The sequence below is a fragment of the Varanus komodoensis genome, unplaced genomic scaffold (genome assembly GCF_004798865.1).
Source record: "Varanus komodoensis strain SLA01 unplaced genomic scaffold, ASM479886v1 scaffold3, whole genome shotgun sequence".
Taxonomy (NCBI): Eukaryota; Metazoa; Chordata; class Lepidosauria; order Squamata; family Varanidae; genus Varanus; species Varanus komodoensis.
In genome coordinates, this window is record NW_025335761.1 from 4,079,616 (window position 1) to 4,105,184 (window position 25,569).

General features: G+C 41.5%; 1 protein-coding gene across 1 annotated transcript in view; it reads right to left on the reverse strand.

Moving 5' to 3' along the window:
- Positions 1–8,386: 8,386 nt before the first annotated feature.
- PAMR1 (peptidase domain containing associated with muscle regeneration 1) overlaps positions 8,387–25,569 on the reverse strand; it is a 61,220-nt gene continuing 44,037 nt past the window's right edge. The window contains exons 7-12 of the mRNA XM_044436359.1: positions 20,056–20,226; positions 17,627–17,842; positions 16,089–16,155; positions 14,062–14,294; positions 10,963–11,255; positions 8,387–9,411 (exon numbers count right to left, since the gene is read on the reverse strand). Of these exons, the coding sequence (XP_044292294.1) occupies positions 8,875–9,411; positions 10,963–11,255; positions 14,062–14,294; positions 16,089–16,155; positions 17,627–17,842; positions 20,056–20,226 (1,517 nt within the window). The 3' untranslated portion in view covers positions 8,387–8,874. The remainder of the gene's footprint in view (positions 9,412–10,962; positions 11,256–14,061; positions 14,295–16,088; positions 16,156–17,626; positions 17,843–20,055; positions 20,227–25,569) is intronic.

Below are 25,569 nucleotides of genomic sequence, written 5' to 3' on the forward strand. Positions count from 1 at the left end.
CCAGGCCAGCAGCGCCGCTGTGTCGCTCGCGGGCTCGCTTGCCTTCCCGCTTCGCTGTTCCTCGAGTGCATGCTCGGAAGCTGGCGCGGCGGCCGAAAGGTGGCAGGAGAGGAAGCGCCTCAAACCGTCTCACCGGCGCAGACGATCGATTTCCTTTGTGCTCGTGCCGTTCTCGGCAGCCACGTCCCTTGGCTGGCGGGGGAATATTTTGCATTTCCCCCCGCCATCCTCTTTGCACGTGTGTGTGTGTGTGTGTGTGTGTGTGTGTGTCCATGCATGCACCGCATCTTTTCCTCACACCCTCAACTCCCTTTGCATCGTGTCTCGTTAGGGTGCCATCCGCCTCCCAACCCTTCAAACCCTCTGGCGCTCTCCGTTCAACCCCCAGAAGCCTGACTAGGGAGCGCAAACGATCGCCCTTTTTGCATTGTCGCTGCCGTAGCTTTACAATCACGACGGTAGATATTACTTGTGTGATCCTACGGGGGGAAAAGAGCGGGAAGAAAGCGGGCCTCCTTTCGGCCAACAGGGAAAGCGTTAATCTCCCGACGCCCCCTCCCCCAGCGCTGTCACATTTCTTGCCCTTTAAAACCTGCCTGGATATCCGATTGGGACGCGCGACGGAGGGGCGGAGCTACTTTAATGAATTAAGACTCACGAGACAAAGGGCGATTTTGCAGGATACAAACTGCACGCGAGGGGACGGGACGGAAATAAGCTTGTTAACTGTTCCGAGCGCTCTGTTGGGCTCATGCGGAACTAAGGCTGAAATCCTAGGCACGCTCACCTGAACTCAGAGAGGCTCCCATCCAGGGAGATGCATATAGGGGTCCTATAGATTGATACCATACAGCATCGTTGGAGGAACTGCTAAAGGACGAGGGAAATTTCTGGAAAAGCCAACCTAGGCTCCCCCCAGCCTGGTGCCTTCCGAATGTGTTTGGGCTATAACTTCCTTCGTTCACAGCCATGTTATGTAGGTTGGCAAGAGGACACTGGATTGGTGAAAGCTCTAAAATGAAGAATGATTATTGGATTCTTGAAGCAACCCTCCCCACTTTCCAATATCTCTTCCTTTTTAAACAAATCCAGAGAGGTGGGGAGAAAATATGTTTCCCTATTTATATATGGAATTGATGGAAGGCCATATAAAAACTCATTTTCTTCTTGCCTTCAGCTCTTCCTCCTGAACTTGCACATACAGTGCCCTGCAGAGTTTGTGGGAACTACTTATAAGAAACATCTTTGGGCTGGAATTCTATCCTTGCTTACCTTGCTGTAAACCTGATTGCACTCAATGGGAGTTAATTCTGAGTAAACGTGCATAGGTTTGCGCTGTTGATTCTTTGCTTGTGCAGGTAGATCCATGAAAGTAATTAATGAAAGCAATCCAAATCTATTTTTTCCCCTATGGCCGTTTCTCTAGTAAACAGAAACTTGAAACCTTTTATTGGATTGGTCTCTGACAAAAGTATAGGCATCCTTTGACAAATCAGTCCCAATTAAAAAAGAAGGCATCCCAGTAGATAGGATGAGATACATATCCTGTTGCATCCTCTAAACTTCCATGAGCCTGGTTAGTTACTAAAAGACATAATGGGGATATACCCTGTGTGCTTGGGGATGGTTAGTTTAATTTGCTTGCAGCTATAAGTTCTCATGGCTATAAAAAGTCACTCCTCTAAGGCTCTGCTGACCTCTGTTGGAGATGTAGTAAATCAATGGTTATCAAAGTAGCTCAAGAAATAGCCTGGAGAAGACTTCCTCTGGAAATTAGAAGCATTTTCTTACTAGTAACATTTTCTTACTAATTGGCATTCTGGGAAGTAATCAGCAGAAGAACAAGCTAGAAGAGACAATAATAGGTATTCTTCAAAGTGGAGCAGAGGCTGCTAAAGTCCTATGAGATTCATTCTCCTGGTGAATTAAAATAGTTGGAATAGCTTTAGGTGCAGAAGGAAAACACACACATGCCCAGCCCAGTACACAGTCATACTTCAATATTTGTCCCCACGGATAGAACAAGTGGGTTAATACCCACCTCCAAGTGCCTGCTTCAAGGAAAGGCAAAGGCATGGAAGCATTTTTACAGCATAGGTCCTGTGAGTTGCTTGCCAGTGAAATACCTCTTTATCTCTGAGTTTGGCTTTGTAAACTGTGTTGTCTTGTTTAACCAATATTACATAGCCCCAGGAGATGTAATGGTATGTGTTGCGTGGTTCCTTAGCTATGTTACTCAAACCACTTCCTTCTTGCTCCTGCTTTTTTGTTGTCTTTGGAAAATGTAGTCTACTAACCTGCCTACTTCCCATAATTCATATTTCACTCTAGATTATATTGAGGGCTAGAATATTGTTTTCCCACAGCTGGTTTCACATACCTCTTTTTCTGTACTGGGATGAATTAATCTCTTGTCTTTATCTGCAGCCCGAATGTCCTGAAGCAGAACACCTGGAAGTCAGTTTCCCCTTGCATCCTTGCTTCTCAGTGCTGTGGGAAAGGTGAGGATGAGGCATGGCCCAGGAATTGCAACCTTAAGGAGTTCTGAGAATCTTGAGACAACAGCTCCAGACAAAGCAGCTGCCGTCTTGCCCTCTCCTTCTCTGCACAGTGGGGAAGGCAGGGCCAAGAGAGAGAAATGGGAGCTCATCATGACCCTGATAGGACATCAGACTACCTTGCTTCCTGCTCCAGCCACCAAGGAAACCATGTCGGGGAGCTCAGACAGGGAACTGTATGAGGCACAGCCTGCTACCCTCACCATTTCTGTAGGCCCATGTGGCCTTGCTGCTCCATTCTTTCCCACCCTTCTAAGTTGCTTTGATTAGCTGTTGCTACTTAGAAATGGGGTTTCTTTCTCTTTCAGTGGGGGAAACTCAGTCCAGTTCAGAGGAGCATCTGCTCTGGTTGCCCTCCACAACATCTTCTCCATGTCTTAGCATGGGCAAATTTTTCCTTTTTTACTTTCTGAAAGATAATACCCACTCCCCAAAGAGTGCGTATTACGTCCCTAAGGCACTGCCTTTGAGACGCTGCCTTATTTTAGAGGGCTGTATATTCAGTTTCCATACGCCATCCCTAAAAAGCCAAAGCATTTAGTTTGTTACATGCTATGATGACAGGTGAATCTATTTAAAGGACAACTGCCATGTGAATGCTTCTCAGTTTCATTTGAGCTCTTTCCCTTTACTTTGTATCACTTGTCATCTCAGTTACTATCTTTGTCCCATCTGTCCTATGGCTGGGTGACTGAAGGACAAGGTGGAGCCTATGTAGGATTGTGCTGTTCAGGACACAATCCCCAATACAGTGACTTAGAGAATGAATAAGTCCCACTGATCACAGCAGGATTTCTTTGGATCCAGCATGCTCAAGATTTGAGCTTTAAATCAGCAACAAGATCAATCTCTTCATTTTTGGATAGGAGAGAAACCCAAAGAAGGAGGTGAGAGCCATATGGCATCTTTTCATCCCACATACAGAGCAAACTGGCACTGGAATCTTATTTTAACACCGACAACTGAATAGTATTCTTCAGTGGGCATTACACTAGCATAGCTGGATAAGCCATACAAATGGCATATAGAGCTCGGTATTCCAGATACTTTCCATTGCTCCACACTTTCCCACTGTCTGACTTAGCTGCCTCTCTCTGCCTAATAACAGGCCTGACTTGTATATGCCCCAAACAAGCTTACAAGCCTTTGGCAATTCCTGTAATCTTACCGACTCACCATATTTCTGTAGCCATCAGCTCTGTTTCCTTGTCAAATCATCTCCTTCTCCTTTAATTGTCTTTTTGTCTGTGACTTGCAAGGTTCTAATTTTTACAGGGCTTCTGCACCTCTGAATACTGATGGGAAAGTTCTGCCAAGTTTGGTTTGTCAGATTTTTGTACTGAAGTTTTAATCCTTTTATGCAACTCTTCAAGGTAGATAATGCTTGGCAATTTTATTTCTGTCCAGCTTCTTACAAAATCATATCTGTGTTTATGCTCCATGTTTAAAGACTACCGCATTGAATAATGACCAGCTGCACAAGTCAAATCTACAGAAGAGATTCCATATTTGATGAGATTACTTCATTCAGCAAGATAGTTTAGCACATATCCTGTCAAGGAAGACTGGTAGTCCTAATGCCAGTGATGTGGTGCGAAGTTTTAGCCTGAACTTTTCAGGAGCTATCCATGGTGCTGAAACCCAACTCCTAAAGCAGTTCAGTGTCCTGGATAGCACCTATGAAGTTCAAACCCAAAATAGATATGCCATCAAACTGACATTGAAGCCACTGGCCGTGGCTGTATTCTGTTTCCATTATTCAAATGGTTATTGAGTAATCAAGTGATGAGATACTGGTTCAGTCATTCAATTTGTGCTCCAGAAGGATGCCTTCACATAAAGCATGTCTTGTCCTTTCTTTGAGTCTAATAGATTTCCAGCAGGCATGCCATTTAGGTTTCAATCTTATACCGTCTGGGAATAAGTGCTGTTATAACCTCAGTGGGACTTCTCAGCAAGTAAACATACATAAGATTGTGCTGTTGGATACTTTTAAAATACCCTCTGTGAAACACTAGTTTCTACATCAGAAACCTGCTTTTACAGGACTAGTCTGACATAAGAAGGCTTCTCAAAGATCTAATTCTATGCCTAGAATAGACTCCCACAAACCAAATGGAATTGTTTAGATTGGTAAGGGGTGAGAAGCAGTTCCCTTTACACCTTGTACAAATGACAGTTTTATTGTTCCATTGTTAAATTGCATCACTTGCCTAAAGAGGATCCATGTATCTGTTGCAGTCTTTGGAGTATAAGCTGTCTTTTTTCTTGATGTGGATTGATCCTGCAATTTTATCCAGCACTAGGTTAAGCGAGTACGTTTGACAGAAGTCCTGTGTTTTTTGTAATAGCTGCATGGTGGAGGAAGGTGAGTTTTCAATGTGATTATTTAACAAACTGTAGTTCTCTTTTTTTCCTTGTATTTGCCAGGATTGGCCAAAGACATTTTGCTCCTCAGAAAGAGCAGCAAAAGTCTACTCCTCACCCCTGGCTAAAAGCTGGTCAAATAATTTGGTGTTCAGAAGCAGAACATCTCTGTCCCTTTCCCTGCCAATAAAAATATAACAATAATAAATGAAATACCCAACAATTTGCTTTCCTTTCATGATGTCAAAAATTGATTGAGATGGTCTGCTCACTCTGTCTAAGGGTAGGACTTTTTCCTAATCATAAACACATTGCAAACATATGCAAGGCACTTCTTACCTATTCAGAGCTCCCCTAAACAGAATTTCAAGCCAGGCTTCACATGACACTGTGGGAGACGCTATTGTAAGTAATTATGGCTGTGGTTTGTTCTGTTGCCCAAACCCAAGTTTTACAAAGGTAAAACACCCCTCAGAGAATCCATAATGCTTAACCTTTGGGAAACCCACAATCCCTGGGTTCAGGCAACATGACAAACTGCATTCCCATCCTGAATATTAAAAATGGCTTCTGACATGTGCCACAACCTACTGTAACTTAAATAAGCCACAATGGGCTATCTGATCATGTGAACTGCTCCTTTTTTGTTAAGCAGGACAGATCGTTTCCTCAGCTTCTTTTAAAAGGATGCATAACTGCCACAATCTCTTTCTGCAGTTTATCTACATATTTTGACATATTCTGGTTTTCATCTCCCTTTTGTGGATATTATCAGCTTACTATACTGAAATGATTTAAAAGGAAAAAAGAGTCCCGTAGGGGGAGGGAAGGATAGCAGATGGTCTATTTTTAATCACTTGATAATTAACGCTTCCAACAATGTTGGCAGAAGACTTCACTAGTACAGTAAAATGTAGCAGCAGTGCATTAACATATTATGAAGAACAAAAAACAAGCAGTAATGGAAAGATATGACTATAGATTGATTCCGTACAGTTTCATTCAGGAGCCCCATTGGCTCCACAAGACTGTCTCCCAAGGAAGTATGCTTAGGATTGCAACCCAAAGCTGCCATGCTGAACGTGCTTACTTGGTAGCCAGTCCCATTAGTGTGGGACCTATCCGGGAGTAACCACAGATAGACTCAGGCTGTCAACCAATTGTGAATCAGCTAAAAATCAGAAGTGTTTCTATGTATGTTAAAAACAAAAAGAACCAGATTGTGGGTTGAGGAACTGCCATGGAAAAAGCTCAGGTGATCACTTGGTTGGAGGCGATGCAATCACTATGGTGGAAAGAGAGCAAGAGACTTTTTATTTATGGATGCATTAATGCAGAAGCACTCCCAGGTATGTAGAGGCCTGTTGTAGCAAACAATTAGCTTCCTTCCTCAAACTTCTTTTTCCCTCCTCTGCCAATTGCCTGGAAAGGGAAGGGACCCACAAATTCATCACATCATCATGTCTTGATGCATTTCAAAAAAGTCTAAAAACTTTTTAAGTACAATAATTCATCTAAGCAGAAAAGAGAGCCACCAAAGTAGAAAAGTAGAAGCAATTGTTAAAAGTAGGTTTTGCTCAGCTAAGTTCTGACAATTGATTTACAGTCTAAGAAATTAAAATAAGGATTATAGAGTTACTGGTAAGAGGAAGAGCAGAAGTCAGGCAAAATTGATGGAAACATATGACAAGGCCCTATTTAATTTTTTTTTTTTTATCATGTTCAGGAATCAGACTTAATGAGTATGGCTATGTTTATTCTGTTAGGTTATTCGGTTGCAGAAAAAGCTACAAAATTTATGGTGACATAAAGCCATATCCTGAGAACATCTCTTTGGCTGTGTGTGAGTGTGTTTAAAGTAAGTGTTCTAGCCTGAATGGCTTAAATTCTAGATCATATAATGACAATCAGCATGTTTATTAGGATTTGTGGAGTCAGGTTTCAGTGCCCTGCATAGTTTGTCGCCATTACTCATTAAGTGGAAAAATCAGAATATATTAATATTATACAACCTAAGGAAATCTGTGCACATTAGCTTGATTTTCAGAATGTATGCGGAATTCTACCCATATTTCTTTTGCCGCAGATACTGCTTGACCAGTGCATCTTAGTTCCCTTTCTTCACCTTTTGGAGCACATTATTATTTAGATATTGGTATTAGGAGAGCTTAATCCAGTGTAAGTTGTTAGATCAATGGTAGTCAAAGTGTATTCTAGGAAACACTGGAGTTTCTTGGTAGGTTCTTGGCTTTTCATTTCTGGGACCATCATCAGTGGCATGAAAACTTTCCAGCAAGATAGCTTGCCTACCACCAGTGATCTAACCTTGCAGTGTTGTAGCAGAAAAGGCTAGAAGGCCGTTGTGATTACAAGGTGGTATCTGGACACTCTGTCCTTGTGTCTGTTACTTTTCTGTATAGCCATTCCAGTAGGATGAGGGTTTGCATTCTTTCACTCTCTGTGTCCAGTACCAAAGAGCTCATAACATTTAGAGTTTCACATAAGAACCATATGAATTGATTTTATTTTTGGAGCATCTGAGCTTTAACCTAAATGGCAGATGCGACATAGGAAGATCACTCCGGTACCTGTAGGCCATGCTTCGGTTACTTAGAAAGCTGTTACTAAATGTGTAGATGAATTTGAACTAGATATGGCCTGGAGAACAGGTTGTTGTGGACAGTACTTTGGTTGACTTGAGGTTGCAGTTCCCTACCAGTTTGTTTTTGATTGCTTAACTACTGTGCCACAATAAAAGCATTTTGCAACTTCAGCGTGTTGAATATCATGTGTACATCAAATGGTAGCAATGCCAATTAAATCCATTTCAGTTCCAGGGTGTAACAGAACAAAATGTGGAAAAGTAAAGGGATGGAGGGGATGCTGATTACTTCTGCAAGACACTGTATACAGTTGGGGAATCTTCCTAACAGCAGAACCTAGCTGCAGAATGTTCTGTCTATCCACTTCTGTTTCTTTGAATGGTTCCTGTCAGCAGTAGAACATAAGCATTTTATTCTATACCCACTTGCCTTTATAATCTTTTTGCTGTATTCTGCTAAGAATGCTCTTTAACCTTTACCCACAAGTGTGCTTATTATCTCTAGATCTCAAAAATGAAGCACTAGCAAACAAATGGATAGCTTCGAAGTGTGCTTTCTAGTTCAGCACTGTTTCTGGATGATGGTGACATGGCTAACAGTCCTCATGACCTGACTAGGTGCCCTGAAAGTGCCCCAGAATTTTTTCCCAGCTGCAGAGAGACTCATATTCCTTGGTAGGTATATTAGAGGTAAAAGGGATCTCTGAAGGTAGAACGTGACTGGATTAGATTATGCCTTGATGCATCACCATTCCAAAGTTTTCTAGTTCTAGCTATCCAAGGAAGAGAAAGACATTTGTGTTAGCTTCTCTCAATAGATGAGAAACGACTTGAGAGAAATCAGCTATCAAAAAGTTGGTTTTCAGGTTAAACACAAACCTTTGTTTATTTCAATGTGTAAGGTACTTAGGAGGGAAAAGAATATAACATAAAATATGGCAGTACAGACAGCTTAACAAACTCATCCAGCCTCCTAACGATCTCTTCCCAGCCTCCTAACTCTCTTCAAAATCAACAGACATACATTCTGATTGTCTTACCCAGGTGATTGTTACACAGAGATTGAATACAATTACTTCTGGCCGTCATGTTTTTGTAACTACAACCCATGACTCAAGCACCCTCTTCCCACCAGGAGCAAGGGGACAGCTCAGGCATATCAAATCATGTGCCACACAGATGAACTCAACTCACTGAATTGCTAGACCTCATGGCACCTCATTGAGGCTCCTGCATTAGCTTTATCCCAGACACCTTCCATCAGTGGGATGAGAAAACTAAAGCATTAGAGACTCTGGGAGAAATGTATATATTTACTGCAAAAGGAAAAGTTTTGGACCAAGTGTTTCATTTCATGTTTTTCTCAATCCAGTCTTTGAAAGGAGTTGCACGGGTGTAGCCAGTGTAGAGTTCGAGGCTGCATGTTTTATCGTATCCCCAGCTCACTAACCCCACCAGATGCCAAGTTAACTCAGGAGATGTTTTTCCTGGCAAAGGTATTGCTGCGATCCCTCCAGTTTCAGCAGGACAAATATTGGAAAAAGCGGCAGGGTGCTTCTTGGCACAAAACATACTGTCAGTGATGCTGACCTGGATTCCACTTTCTTCATATTGCTGTTCACACAGCAGGGAGTCCACTATCTGAATGGATCCTGTACGGATAGTGTCATTCTTGTAGCTTGGATCGGCAACATCAGTCAGGATCTTCCAACCAGTGATCACTATTTGCAAGTCATCTGGAAGTGGATCAATATCACGTGTTGATGCCAGGCATATGGGCTGGACACGGCTGCTTATTTTGGCTTTGTCCAAAAGTTTCATGACAGCGATGTCAGAATCGAGCAATATAGGGTCATAGTTAGGGTGGACTATAATGGCTGAAATCTAGGAGAGAATCCAGAAATGTTAAATAACTAAACTGTAGGGATTCATTTTCAGTTTTATATGAAATACAAAATTGAAGAAATTGGAAGACATCTCTAGAAGTAATTGTCTTTTCTATTGACTCAGACGTTCTTTGAGAAGGTGCTAATAGAAGGTGACAATATTGAATAGAAATCATAGGCTGCTGCATTAGCAGTAGTTAATTCATCGATGGAAATTGGGGAGGATGTGGTAGAAGATCCAAACATGATCATTTAAACAAACCATTTAATTTATGGAGCTAAAACCCAAACTTCTGCAATAAACTTGTTTAAATTGGACAGATTTATGGGCATAATTTTGATTTCAGAGACTGAAAGAAGATAGCACAATGCATTGTACAGCCAGTGTGGTGTAGTGATTTGAGTGTTGGACCTGGCACTTCGAAGATCCAGGATAGAGTGCCCACTAGAGTGCCCAGGAAGCTTCCTAAGTGACTTTGCGCCAGTCACAGACTCTCAGCCTAACCTCCTCCACAAGGCTGTTGATGTGAGCAGAGGAGAAACTTGTAAGCCTCTTTGAATTTCTTGCAAGAAGTGGGATATAAATGTAATGTGGGGATGATGATGATGATGATGATGGGAGGGCAAAAATTATGCATTTGCAAGGAGCATTTCAGTATGTGACAACTAGATACTTTCTCTTAAAACACATGAAAGTTAGGATTGTGTAAGACTCTGTGATCGTAATAAAGAGACTGATCACAGGAATGAAGATGTATAGGGAGTCCAGTAATACATGAGTTTTCTCATAATAAAAAATGGCTATCAAATGCCCTAAAACATTGATTTAGATCGCAATACTATAAATGTTTACACAGAATAAAAGGCCTACAACCTCAAGTCATGCTGTCTGGGCATGGTGGGAGTTGTAGGCCTTTTTTCTATCTAAACATGCATTCACCTTAATGAATTATAGTGATGTATTGATGCCTTCCCATAAATCCATTCACATTCCTGTGAGTACTGAAAGAAACTTATAGCAGAGCTGGCCAGGAACAGCACCAACTGCACCCTAAATTACCTTTTAAGCTTCCAAATTGTTATCTCCCCCGCCCCCCCCCAGCTGAAATCAGTAAATGAATTCATGCCAGTGGTATACTGGATATAAGCCCTCCTTTCATATTTTAATTACTAGTTAGCATTAGCTGGCGTACTTCTTAGCAATCTCATCCTGAGACACCAAGAATGAGGAGACTAAAGTAGTGCATGAAAAATTCTAGTATATAGAATAATAGAAATATATACTGTCATTATCTTTCCAACAGTGAACACAGATAAAGACCTTTTATTGAGAGATTTGATTTCAAAATAATTTCAAAAAGAAAATGTTTGAGACTCTAATCTTAAACCCACTTACTAAGCCTCATTCCAGTTTTTTTCATACTTAAGTATGTCCCTAGGCTTGCAGTGCCCAAGTCCCCTTTTCATACCGGGAACCCTGAAATGAGGCCAGTATTTTCCTTGGTATCCAACTGCACATCCTCAATATCTTAGTGCCGGAACAACTTACCCGTAAGTTCTGTACCGTCTTCTCATCTCTGTCCTCATCTCTGTAGAACTTGCCCAGAACGACTTTGATGTCTGCTGTTTTGAGAACAGTGACCTTTCCCAGATTCGTGACACAGTGAGCTGCCACAACTACGGTGCGCTCATTCAGCAGGGCCCCACTGCAAATCAGGATCCATGCACCCTTTCTGTGGCTGGGGACCTTCACCCCATTGGGTCTCCTGTAGATGGCAGCTTGCCAGGGCCATCTGGCTGTGGATGGTTTCTGAAGAGCTGTATTTTCCATCTTTCCACAGACTGCCAAAGATACAAGAAAAATAAGCTTCTTTTATCTTTAGAAACCATCTGAGATCCAAATTCGAAGTTCATCTAGGAGCCCAACTGTTCCAATTACAAAAGAAAATTTGTAATATCTAAATACTATCTAATGGATTTTCTAAATCGTATCCAATTCTAAATCCTGTAAGATTATACTTCACTTTGGAGGCAATTTTATAATTGCCCTAATGAAATAGCGGTGAATACCAAGAAGAATCAGGTTATAGTTTTAAGAAGCAGTCTAAAGAATTAGGGGCCCTGGGTTTGCCAAGAAGCCGAGGAGATGCTTCACAGCTGTGCACACGCAAAGAGGTTTCCCCCTTCATGGTAGGATTGCAATGGAAGCTATTGACTGTGTCGGTTCTCCAAACACATTCTAGTTCTTCCTTGACTGAAGTGGGGCCTCCAACCTTCATGCTGATGGGTATTCTACCAGTATACAAATATAAATCACTGTAAACTCAGTTGCCATATATAATCCAGGAGGTATAGAAATAGTCATGAAAGACAATGCTGTTGGTGAATTCCTTTGTGAACTCGGTTGTTTCAGGGATCCCTGTAGCCAACCTTACACACAGTAAGGCTCCTGCTAAAGCATCCTTGATTTCTATGGGAGATATTAGCACATGCCCTATTTCTCATAAGAAGATGAATGAGAATTAAAGCTTTTGCATTTTGGCTGGATTGTGGTCATTGTTATTCTTGTAAGAGGCTGTGGCAGCCATCTCTGCCAGCACTCCTCCTCCTCCTCCTCCTCCTCCCTCTTCCTGTTAATATATGAATTTTTTTTTTGTATTTTTTGTGAGCCGCCCCAAGGCTTTATTGCGATGGGGGCAGAATAGAAATGTTTTAAATAAATAAATATATGCTTATTGGTTGTTAGTGATGAGTGTTGCCATTGACTGGCCAGAATTCACACTCACTGTTAGTGGTCTATACTCATGAGGATTCAAAAGATATAAATCCTTCAAATCTCATCCAGCAGTTTCCAGAAGGATCTGAAAAATTCAGAGTGGACTCCTCACCTACTAGTCCCCATAGCTTTTGCAAGGAGGAGCTGCTGTTTCATGCCATTATGTCATTTCCTGGCAGAAAGAAAGATTTCTAGTTTCCTCTGCCTTCAAGCCAGAGAAATATAAATCCTTTTCCTTCAAAATAAAGGAAGCTACAAATCCTGTGCTCACTAAAATGAAATGACTGTCCTGTGCATGATCATAAGTATCATTAGTATGGGATTTTATTAATTGTTGTATTTTTGGAAGGGCATCACTCCAGAAATACAGTTAATATTTCCATTTTCAATATTTCTAATTTTTAATATTTTAATATAATTTTCTCTTAATATTTTGGCTTGTCCGACTCCCAGTGAATCCTCTCCAGAGCCAGTGAATTTTTCTTCATTAATAAAGGGAATTCCCATTTGGATTCTGAGATGGTGTGGGTAGCGGAACAGATCAGGCTTATTAGCTGTGAGGTAGAAATGAATCCCATTCTGAGAGAAATTTGGATGAGTCTGGTCACAATGGGTTGAAGCATTCATATTAGTATTGCAAATTTTCCCAATCTGAATTCTGCCCCTATGTGAACTTGTAAAGTCACTGTAAAGTTACTATTTTATATTTTTGGATAAAGGTATTCGAGGGGCACCTCTCCTTTTGTACGTAAAATCAGATCCAGATGTATCAAACTTTAAAAAAATAAATTGAGATCAATCTTAAATCATCACACAAGGAGTAGAACAAAGTTGTGTAACAGAAGATTGATTGGCAAGAACTCGTCATTGCAACCAAATGATCAGGTCTACTCTTCACATGGGTAATTTGCACAACATGCTTTCTAATTCTAGGAAAATATTTTGGGAACAGTAGTACTGCCAGATATGCCCGGGGCAACACTAAGCAAGTTTTGACATAAGTGGGTAACAAGCTGTTTGGGCTTGTGTGCTTATGCATATATCAGCCTTTCCCAGCCTTGTGCTTGCCAGATACATTTGGACTGCAACACCCAGAATTCCCAGTCAATGGCCCTGCTGGATGGGAATTCTGGGAGTTGTGGTCCAAATCCCTCTGAAGGCCTCCAGGTTGGGGAAGGTTGGGATATTTTATTTAGGTTGCAATCCTATGCATGTCTAGTCAGGAAAAAGTCCTTCATCTCTACCATGGCTGGCTGGAGAATGCTGGGAGTTTTAGAACATTTTTCTGCCTGAGCATGCTAAGGATTGCACCTTTGTTCATTTTCCTGACATCATGACTCTTATTCATTCATTTCTCTTATTTTGTCAGGCTGGGATTGTGATAGAAGGTTGTACTCAAATTGTCCGGAGCTCAAAAATCCATTTGCCCATCAAGCTTCACATAAAGAATTGGATGTGGCAAACCCGGCAAAGTCAATAGTACATGCCAGAAATTCTAGATAACAGCTACTCCGATATAAGTGCGACTGATTTCAATGGGATTTACTCCCAAGTAAAGGTGTATAGGATTGCCTCCTAAGAATATAAGCTGAGAATACATTGGTTACATACATTTAGCTTTAATTTAGCTTGGTTATATAAATTCAGCTGTAATTTAGTAGGCAACATTAGAGTCCTTGATGTTCTTGCAGTCTCCACTCCTTCCCCAGGCTGGATTTCTACGATCTTGCTTGAACACTTACATGAATTACCTACACTATTTTAAGGTATTTATTGTTAAGGTTACTAGTGCAGGATGGTTAGGACAAATTCAGCATGTTAATAACAACCTTATTATTGTGGATACTGGTAATTTTTCAACTACTTTCTCACTTGGAATGCATGAAGGGGCCCTCCCACTCCATTTTCCTGTTTTCAGACAGGTTCTCCGGCTGCTTCCCAGACGTCGGTAGAAGGGGGAAATGCAATCGTACTGAAGCTGGGTGTGAAGATGCTGGAAGCCTGGAGGCAGTTCTCCAAATGGTAGTGATGCCTTTTTGGTTGGGTAGACTTCCAATTTCTGCTTGCTAAAGGCAGATGAATAGAGCTGATGCAAAGGGGTCTCCCTGTTTCGATACAGAAAGAATATGGAAACATAAGCAACAAGCCAAAAATTGCCACTACGGTGTCTTTATAACAGCTGGGTCAAAGCACCATGTAAGACAGTTCTGGAGTTCAATCAATCAGTGGTCTAGCAGTACAATCTAGAAAACCTTTAAATAAGCTTACCACCATACTGAAGTTAATGTTGTCCTTGTAGCCAATTTATTTCACTGCCCAGAATTCAGCTAAGAACCAGATGTGCTTATGGGTAGAATCCTTGAAATGTCTTATACCTGCATGACTGGCTGGGGAATGCTGGAAGTTGTGAGACTTCTTTCTGCCTAAGCATGCATAAGATCGCATCCTAAGCTATCGATTGCAGTGGGTTCAGGCATGCTAGATTGTGGCTAGCAGATGTTAGTTACTCAGCACAGACCCTTAAAGTTGCAACTACTCAACACTTCTCTGCCCCAGTATACATAAGGAGCAGTTGTAGCTCAGTGGAAGAGCATGCTTGGGCATGCAGATGCTTCTTGCTCCAGTTCATCCTCTCATCCCTGAAAAAAGATATTGGATCTCAGGGCTGGGAAAGCCCTTTGCGGGATGTCTTGAAGATTCATTGCTAGTCAGAGCAGAATTTGTGTGGTTATATGAAACAATGGCCTGACTCACTATATTTCAAAATGCAGTTGTAAATTATATGACTGTTATTTTCACAAAATCAATATTGTCTCCATTCACAAAAGGCTCACTGAGAAATTACACTGGAAGCAGCTGTCAACATAATTAAGAGCTCTTCTTATAAGAAATCCAAGCGGCAACAGCATTAATATTTCTCTTAGGTGTACACAGGATGCACACACTAAATCACAAAGCAGCGAGTTACCTTTCAGGTTTCACAGAGCTCTTCCTCAGTCTCAGTGTTGGAGATGACCATGTAGGGGGAGAGATATGAGGGAGACTCTGCTTGTTCTCGGCATAAGAAAATTGTGCTTCATCTGCCTCTTTTCTCTGATCACATTTATAATAGGTGCAATAGCAGGCTGAACTAACGCTCGGCAGTACTGTGATTATCAATAAAGAAATGCAGTTGCAGTATCGACATGAGTCTATCATGTTGGAAACAATTCCAAAACACCAGAACAGAAGAAACAGGTTTATATCAAGCAGACATCAGTCCATCTAACTCAATACTTTCTACACTGATTGGCTGTGGGTTGTCCAGGTTTTTGGCTATCATCACAGCAGTGCTGAAATTTACACTGCAGCTTTCTGCAACTTCGTAGTTTAAAACATATGGAGGGCACAACCCCAGAATTCCTGACTTTTGGCCATGCAGGATGGGGCTGGTAAGAATTGAAGTCCAAAGATCCAGAGATCGCCAGGTTGAAGAAGGCTGTTGTATGGTATCAGACTTAACCTGAGCATGCCTGTTACTGTCACTTCTTGCAAATCCCTTAGAAGATCCTTTCATGTGTAAAGTTTCACTCATTCAGTAGCAGCAGGTTTATCTGCAGGCCAGAACATTCTTTAGGCATGAATGCCTCAACTGTTGAATTTTTTGTGTCAGTGCTGACTAGTGTAGTATCTGTCTGTTGGACCATCTCTGGGCAGGTGTTATCTTCAGGCTGACTCTATCTGCTTGGGTACCTGCTTAGATGGATGACACCCATTGGACTAACAATCATTACTTATGGAACATGAGCGCACTTCAGACCAAGTGTTTCACAGGATGATTGCCCAGCCAAGTTGAGCCACATAGGAAAAAAGCCAGAACAGTTCTTGTTGTAATTGTAGGTAAGGCATTGCAGTCTTACCTTGACTGAACCTGCATTGGAAGTACTTTTTGCCTCACCAGGTCAGAGATCTTTGGCTCTCTGCAAGCTAGAAAAAAAATGCAATGTTTTACAATTCTTTTCCATGCTCAAACATTATGATCCCTATCCCTGTCCATTTTTCCCTCTGGCACTAAGCAGTATACTGAAGAATAACTTCTTTTTGTTTCCCGGTGAGCTATATATATAAAACTAACAGTGCAAATGCCTACTCAGAAGTCAGTCCCACTGGGCCAGATGAAAGGTACATCCAATTAAGTGGGCATAGTCTCTTTTTCTTTTTATTGCTTGCTTGCTTTTATATACCATTCAATAGCCATATATGGCTCTCAGAACAGTTTACAGAAAAGCCACTGTGGTCTGGCTGCAGTTAATTCCCAATGAAACAAATGGAACAGAAGAGACTAGGAAGGCCATCAAGTCCAACCCCCTGCTAGTGCAAGATGCTAACTTCATGTTAATGTCCATTAGATCGAAGGGCAAGTAACCTATTCTGGATCCAACCAATGATATGTTTTTGTGAGTGTTTCAGGACTACTTTTATTAAGAACACGAGATCTCCTCACTAAGAAAAGTTTAAATAGCTACTATATAACTCATCTTTCTTTCACAGTTCTCTAAAGCTCGGGGAAGGACAAATAAATTGCAGAAGAATAATTGGACTTTCCAAACTAAAATAAGCTAGCTCCAGTCTGTTATCAATCCAAACATATTTTACAGAAATACAGTCCATAAGCTTGGTTTTGCAGTTCGTTATTGTTAGCATTTTTGTTAACATTTCTAGTATGATGCTAAATTTGATCACTTATTGATGGGCATTCCCCCCCCCCCTTCAACTTCTCTCTTGATTTGATCCATTAAATTAGCTCTTTTTAGCAGAAAGTTGGGGGAAGCAAAGTGACATGATGCTTTAGGGTATTTCCTTCTGCAATATCAGAAAGCTCAGGGGATGGAAACCAGAAGGCATTAGACCCTTTGACTTAATCTTGCAGGCAGGGAGGCAGGCTGGACCTTACAGGCACAAAAGCCAGTTCCAGAAGGTGAATAAATGCAGGAAATGCTACCTTTTGTTCAAACCATCATCAGCCCTAACCTAAAAGCTTCTATAGTCTACCTGCTCAGTGGAAACTAATGAGCTGCCTTAATGTCTGTGAAGCCTCAAAAAATATCACCACCCAGGGAACCATCTTATACCTGCAGCCCTAAGTGGTCCACCATGTAAGAAAACAGAACATAGAAGAGTCTCATGTTTAGATCTGGGCATAAAGGTCTGGCAGAAAGAAAATTTGTTGACATTTCCTTTCAGGTTTGTAACACCAAACCGAGAAACACACCTCTGCTGGATTCGCTACTAACTTCTTTCCCTAAATCCAGCTCATCAGGGCACCTGGCAAAGCTGTGTGCCTCTTCCTCAGTTGCCAGTTGGCCCTTCTTAGAAAATAACTTCAGCCATAAAACAAACTATAAAACAAGGCTAGGTAGTTTTGTTTTGATTTAAAAAACAAGAGATTCTAAATTACCTTTTATGCAAATTGGCTGTTTCCCTGTCCATTCTCCATTTTCCTGACAGGTTCTTTGTTCATTACCACTGAGAACATAGGAGTTATTGCAAAAGAATGTAATGACTGTTCCAATTTTTGCATAACGGCCATTCATCAGCGCAGCATCTTCCATCATTTTTCTGTACCCATTGAGTGGAGCACCAGGATCAGAACAGTTTCTGTCTTCTGTGACTACTGGAGGTGGATGGGTGGGGGTGTTATATAATTGTGTTAAGCAGAAAGTATTAAGAGAGCATTATATTATATTATCCAATAATTTGTGTATTAATTGAATACAGCCATGCATAGGGCAAGCATTCAAAAAGCAACCTTAAATGCCAACTAACTCTACAGGCATATGTGAACTATAACTGCATTGACGGAAAAGAGTAATTTTGAGTAGTAATATTTTATTGGAACATTACATTCACAAGTCATATAAAGCAAGTGATAAGCTCCATCTGGATTTTAATACTTTGTCTTACAACATACTTCTGTAAACCAAAGATCTGACTGCCTAAACTTAAAAGGCATTTTATTCTAGTTCATACAGAAAACTGCACTGCCACAAAACTGTCTTTTCATTTGTTATTGATTGATTGGCAGAAGTTATGTGGAACCATTCCTGCCAAAGATGCTGAAGATCTGGGGTGGAGAAAGAAGCAAAATCCAGAAGCAACTAGTTATAATAGCTTAAATCCTGAAGTGCCCACTGTGGCCTGAGCTCTTCTGTGGGCCTTTAGTCAAAAAGCAATTCTCAAAATGTGTGTTCCTACTCTGCTCCCCACTCCCAGTGAGAATCTGAAGCTCCAGTCACAGGAAGAGAAGGAAATGGTTTTTGCTGATCATCCTTTGCTCCTGCTATATACTGGAGCATTTCACAGTGGGGAGCATGGAGGACTGCGAGGAAAAGGACAATGGGCAAAACAACCTTTCCCACTCCATTGGTGGGCGCTGGTAAAGGCATTTCCATGCTTATGGCTGCTTCAAAATCAACCCAGTCTTTCTTACTGTGACATACCCACAGCTCAAGCTTACAGAACATTGGTTAAAAGGGAATTTGGGAGGCAAATATAGCTGGTTTTGTCCTGCTCTACTAGAAGGTTTTTTCCAGTTGTCATGTAAGTTTGAGTGCGACTAATGGTAAGTATCAAATCACAGAATCATAGAATAGTAGAGTTGGAAGGGGCCATGCAGGCCACTGAGTCCAACCCCCTGCTGTTGCAGGACACCATGTTACACCCTCCCACTCAGATGGCTGTCCAGGTTCCTTTTGAATGTCTCCAGTGTGGGAGAGCCCACCACTTCTCCAGGCAGTGGGTTCCACTGTCGTATTGCTCTGACAGCGAGGAAGCTTTTCCTGATATCTAGCCTGAATCTGGGTTGTCACAACTTGAATTGATTATTCCATGTCCTACATTCTGGCATCATCAAGAAGAGATCTTGACCTTTCTCTTTGTGACAGTCTTTGAGGTGTATCATGTCCCCCTTCAGCCTTCTCAAGGCTGAACATGCCCTGTTCTCTCAGCCTCTCCTCATAGGGCAGTGTTTCCAAAACATGGATGATTTTTGCTGCCCTTCTCTGGACCCTTTCTCATTTTCCTGCATCTTTCTTAAATCTTGGTGCCCAGAACTAGACACAGTATTCCAGATGAGGTCTGACCTGTATAATCATTAAGGGAATAATCCCATGAACGTTTAGACAGAAAAGGCCTCCAAGTTCCAGCATGCCCCACCCAGCACGTCTAAATATGACAGGATTGCACCTTTAAAGAGGTCCCAGATGCAGAAGTCTCTGTCCCAATTCTGGGCTCTGGCTCTGAGACAAGCCCTGGAAAGCTACAGCCCTGTCCAAGCTCTGCCCCTTACTTCTAGAAAGTTGTGCTCCCCTTGTAGCAGGCAGCCAGTTACCTCCAAGTGCAACTCTAGTTTTTGCTCCCCTGAAAGAAAGAGAGAGTGGCAAGCAGAGCTGTTTTCATTTCTCTCCCTGGCTACTCACGTTCTCAGCTGGGAGAGACAAAATTAGAGAAAAGCAACTGCTGCAGTATCCAAAGCTGAGAGCATCACATGAAGATATTTCCTCATGTCTCAGCAAAGACAGGTTAAGACTTTCCAAGGAGCAACAGGTCATAGCAAGAGTCCACAGCTCTCCAGTTTTGGGGGAGCAGAGCAAAGGGCATGAACTGGAAGGCAGTCTTCCAGGTGGTGATGCCAAGGCAGCTCCAGAGAGGCTTCCATTCAGATGACTCTTCAACAGCAAGGAGCAATCTTATGATATCCTAAAACTAAAGAGTGATCACTAAAAGGAATGTTAGAATCAAATGTCGTTGCTGTATGTTAGTCCCATTGCTTTCTTTAAAGGAACACACCATGGTTGAAAAACAATAATAAATGTAAAGTGTCCTTACCGCATTCAGGATGGTGTATTGACCAGCTCCCATTCAGCTGACAGTAGGCAACACGACTGCCTTTTAAGGTGTAACCTGCGTTGCATTTGAAGTAAACCTGGGCCCCGTATTTAAAGTCATCTCCTTCCACAAAACCATGAGCAGGAGCACCTGGAGTCCTACACATCACCACTGACAGTTCAGATATTTCAAAAAAATCCACTTTATTACAAAAACAGGACTGCTTTAGGTTGATTCTTTACTTAGAATGTAACAAAACTATTAAAAAAGAAGAGTTACAGGAAACAAAAAAAATCAAAATAATGAGACTAATAAGTACATTGATATTTTTAAAGCATAAAACTGATCTACCAACTCTTGGTACATCTTAAATATTAGCATTTAGCTCACTGTGTTAGTCACTGGATTAAAAGTATAATTAAGTACACATGTATTTGCAGTACTGAGTCCCAGTTTTGCTATAGTTAACATGCTCTGTTTTCAGTGAAATGCCAGGGACCACTTGCCAGCATCAAAGATCTATATAATTGGAGCTAGAACTAAGTTCATGGCCTTTGTGACCCTGAGATAGAAAAGTAACTTTAAAACTGTAAGTAATACACTCAGACTAAGTGCTCCTCTTTGAAGTCCTATTCATTGCAGTCATACAGTTATTCAAATAAATTGTTCTCCAATTGAAATGATGAGATTATGTGACTTATTTTGGCTGGACTGTACCCATATCTTGCATTCAAATGTTTACTGAGTAGGAACTTCAAATACTCATCCACCCTTACTTTTGCTAGGCAAATAAAGCCTTCTCCAAGGCTGGGCTAAAGTATCCCAATGACATGTAAGCAACATGAATAATCCTCAGGTTTAGAAGATCAAGTTTCACACAGGTGGGATAACATAAGTAAACATTTCTTATTCTGTCTGCCCATAATCATATCAGAATATCCCATAATGAAAGGACTTTATTCTACAGTGGAATGGGATGCCCTTCTCAATCAAAACACAAGCACAGCTTTCATTTACTTCATGTCTGTACCTCCCAATAGCCAAAGCTCTCCGAACAGCTCATAAAAATTACAAAGTAAAAACATAACATAAAAAGTTCAACATGCTAAATCACTAAACAATTTAAAACATCTAAAACCCAGTTACAATAACATATTGAGAACAGGTGAAAAAACAGCTGACATTCAAAATCACATTATGCATCATCAAATGCCTGTGAGTAGAGGACAGTATTTAACAGGTGCTGAAAAGATATCACTGGCACTGGCAGACCTGAGTGGAAAGAGCATTCCACAGGTGATGGACTACCACTGAGAGGGCTCCCCAACTCCTTGTTGCCATCTCTCAAGCCTTTAGTAGAAAGCCTCAGGTGATGGGCATAGCATACGGTAGGTTCATAATGGAACACAGGCTCCATCAGGTCCAAAGCCATGCAAGGTTTTACAGATCCAAACCAATACCTCAAATTAGGCTAAGAAACACTGCATGCAACTGGGCCAGGATTGGTGTTCTGATCTCCCAGACCATTCCATCAATGTGACCACCAAATTTTACACAAATGGTCAACCATCTTCAAGTTATCCCTATGTTAAGCACATTGCAGTAGTTTAATCTGGATATATCCAGAGTAGCAACTATGGAGGCCAGGTCCCTCATGTTCAATAGGACATAGATAGACCATGAACCCAAGCTGGTAGAAGGCACTCAGTGCTACTGTGGCCACCTAATTCCTACACGACAGTGATGACTCCCAAAGAACCCCAGAACTATAAAGCTGCTGTTTCAGATTGGTTGGACTCTCCCCTCTTAACTATTTTTTAATAATGCTTCTAATATTCCACACATGGTATTTCATAGAATGAGCATACATGCACATGTACATATTGGTAACTAGATCAGAAGTAGGAAGCCTGATGTTCTGGACTCCAGATGTTTTGGAGTACAATTCCCCATCAACCTTAGTTGGCATGGACACTGGACAGAGATTATGGGCACTATGGCCCACAACGTTTGGAAAGCACTGGGTTGCCTATCCTTGATCTAGATCATAGGCACCTAGAAAGAACAAATGTTTGGCTCCTTCTAAGAAGAGATATCTAAAGGTACATTTTTAAAAGGAACCAAGTTAGTTGTTGCCCCCAAGAGACTACTATATTCCACCATAATGGTACAAACTAATTTTTCTCCTGGGTCCTGTACAGACTCTAATCACCTGCTGGCATTCTTCCCTGAGCTCTTTGCACTTCATTATTCTTATTTTTGGAAGCATGATTCAATTCCTTTATGGTCCAATATTCTTCCAACTGAAATCTCCCTTCCCTTCCCTTCCTACTGTTTAAGCTACAATTTTTGATAGTTCTGAATAATACCTGGTTCCAACACAGTCTCATTCTTGGCACAAGAATAGATAGCTATCCATTTCTATCTTTAGTTACAATTCTCATGCCATTTCTTTGAGCTTCCTCACTGCTGAAATTATTCCACTGCTGGTGGAGCTATTGATTAAATGATTTCAGCTCAAAAGGAACTTATGGCCCCAACTCAGTGAGTGCTATTACCACAAGCTATTTTGCAAGGGGTTCAGTTGACTCACGACTATAGACTTATTCAGTTTACTAAGAGTTTCTCTAATACAAATAATTCACATATATAATATTTTCTAGACCTCCCTATCATAAATGATTAATACCTTTGATTTATTGAATTATGTATGCCTTCAATTCCAACCAAAATCAGAGGCTGGGCGTCAAATATTGCTCTAAGACTGGGACATAATAACTAAGTGTATGCACCAAGCACCTTTCTCTGGGATCAGATGGTAGACCTCTGTCTCTTCTTTATACATGGGAAATTTAAAGTTGCTTGCTTGCTTGCTTTTTGTATGTATGTATGAATGAATGTATGTGCAGACAAACTATCTTCCCTTCTGCTCCCACCGAAATGTACACTAACAGATGGTCTTACTTTGCTTTTGGATGCTTCAGGGGGATCCTGCTTTCCCTCAAGGAGTGTTACAATCTCTCTGAATTAGCCCAATCTGACTCAAATTCAAGATTCCGCCCTATCTGATGCAGATTGCTGACCATAAGAACAGCAGAAAGGACCTGTGCAAAAAGAAGCCCCTGCTATGCAAAGCAAGGCAGATCTGGTACTGAGGACCATGGCATGTGAAGGATGTTTCCCAATTTATTTGTTAGTGCAGGATCATTTCCATGTAGTCAAAGAAACAAACCCCCATACCAACTTGGAGAAATTAGTTAAACTTTAGTTAGCTACATTAATTTCAGTGGGATTTTAAACATGGAGAGCTTTTCCTGGACAACTTTCAGGCAATTGCTGCCTTGATCTGTTGTGCTGGGCCCATTAGCTATCCAGGCATAACCGTTCATACACTAGAACCAGCTTCACCAGATGTTGTTCCATCACTGCACTGTCAAATGTGACAAATGCAGATGTGTCCACTTCATGGCACTTGTTAGGCTGGACAGGGAGCAGAAAATGGGGCAGAACAGGCTTGCTGTTACCTGGGGCAAATGCGAACGCTGCAACAGCTTTCCACCCAGTAAAATGGGAGCAGCAAAGTTGTCTTGTAACCTATTTTACTCCCTTTCCTTCTCCCGCAGCATTTCATGCGGTTTCTCTACTGCTGTATCCATTTATCTCATCCCTGCTTTGTGCATGAAAAGCTCTGAAGCTGGTTTTGAAAGGAAGGTTAGTACCTTGAACGCTTTGTAGGAGCGATTCTTTTCATTATGTTCATGGTTGCCTGTCAGGTGAGTGAATCTGATTGATTCCCCACCACCCCCAAATTCCACAGTGCATTCAATTGAGTTTTCACCTAGGACAAGCACCCTTGAAAGATATATTTTTAAAATGCCTTTTCAAACTCTCCCCTGCCTATTTCACCTTTTCAGTCATCTCTGATGCTGTGTCTTGAAAGAGGTTTCAGAGAGAGAAGGGAGGAGTGGGAACATTCTGTAAAGATCTGTACTGACATACATACTCCAACAAAAGAAGGCACTCTTGAATCCCATGGAAATAAACACTGAATTGTGAATATTGAGTTGGCAACAATGGAAGAGTGACCTCGATGGATAATGTCTTACCCAGTGCAGCTAGAAATTAGAAGTGTGCAATGATTGCTAAGAAAAGCAATAAAAGAAGAACGAAAGGGGCAATTTAACCAGTATTTAACACTTTGAAGTTCCAGTGGATTGGATTCTAACTTGGCCATACTTATACCCACTGAAATTGATGGACCTTAAATTACCAGTCCTGTTGATTTCAGCTGATTTCAGTTCATACTCTGGTATGGCTATGTCTTGATTCAGCCCATTGATTTCAAAGAGAAAAGGTTCATTTTCCCATTAAAATGTGTTTAGTATTGCTTGGATTGAATGGGAGTGGATCCTAACTTTCCTTCCATGAACAGAGCAGTGTTCACATTCACAAAACAGGACTTCCTCACTTTGCCCTTCCTTTGGTGGCCCCCAGATACTAGCTTTTGAGAGCTTTGCTTTTGAGAGGGACCTTGGAAATGTTACAGGATCTGGGTTAGAGAACTGCAGGTTGGAGTGGTAAAGTGGCAGAAATCCCCTTAAAGCAGGGGTCTCAAACTCGCGGGCCAATTGCCGGGACGGGCACGGCACGGGGAGGGGCTCTGCGGCCTTCAAAGTGCCAGCGGCGCCCAGGCCGGCCGCGGGATGAGCGGCCCACCACCACCGCGGTGGTGGAATACTTGATGTGGCCCAGCCTCACCCAGACTCTACTTCCAGCGGCCCCCAGGTAAGTTGAGTTTGAGACCCCTGCCTTAAAGGATTTGAAGAATAATTTGGGATCTCAGTCATTTCTTTAATGCCGAGGTAAAGACAAAGAGGCATGAGCATTTTCACCTCTGCAAAACATATCCTAGGTTCGGGTGATATTTTCCATTCCTGCAGATAGGATTACACCACTGCTTGCAAAGGGTGTTAGGAAGCACATATTCATGGTCCAGGCAAAAGGTCCAGTGTGCCTTGACTACTTGGAGTAAAATCTAGATGTAACCAGAGCAAAGTTCTCTTTACCTGTGCCAGCTTCCTAATTCCTGAAAGAAAGAATTCGTGGTTCAACCTGACACAGCTTCAAGCATTTCCGGTAAAGCTGGGACTGTAATCTAATCACATAGTCAGAAAAGGAGATGTGATATTACATAGGTCTCCAAGTTGTGTAACAAGTTTGTGAATCGTATATACCAGGTTTGATATAATCCTTGCCCTCTTCTATCGATATCTGCCTCATGTGAACTATATTTAAAGTTCCCAATGTTCTAGGGATATATTTAGAACTCAAAGACAATCTAGAATAAATGAAGACAGAGCAGCTGAATTTTTAAGTTCAATATTCCACTATTAGTAACACAGAGCAGATTTTCATCCCTCCCCACCCTTTCAATTACTTCTGGGTGACATTCCTCATTTTTGAATAATTTGCCATTTAGAAATAGTTTCTGTATTCAATCTGCTACAGAAAAAA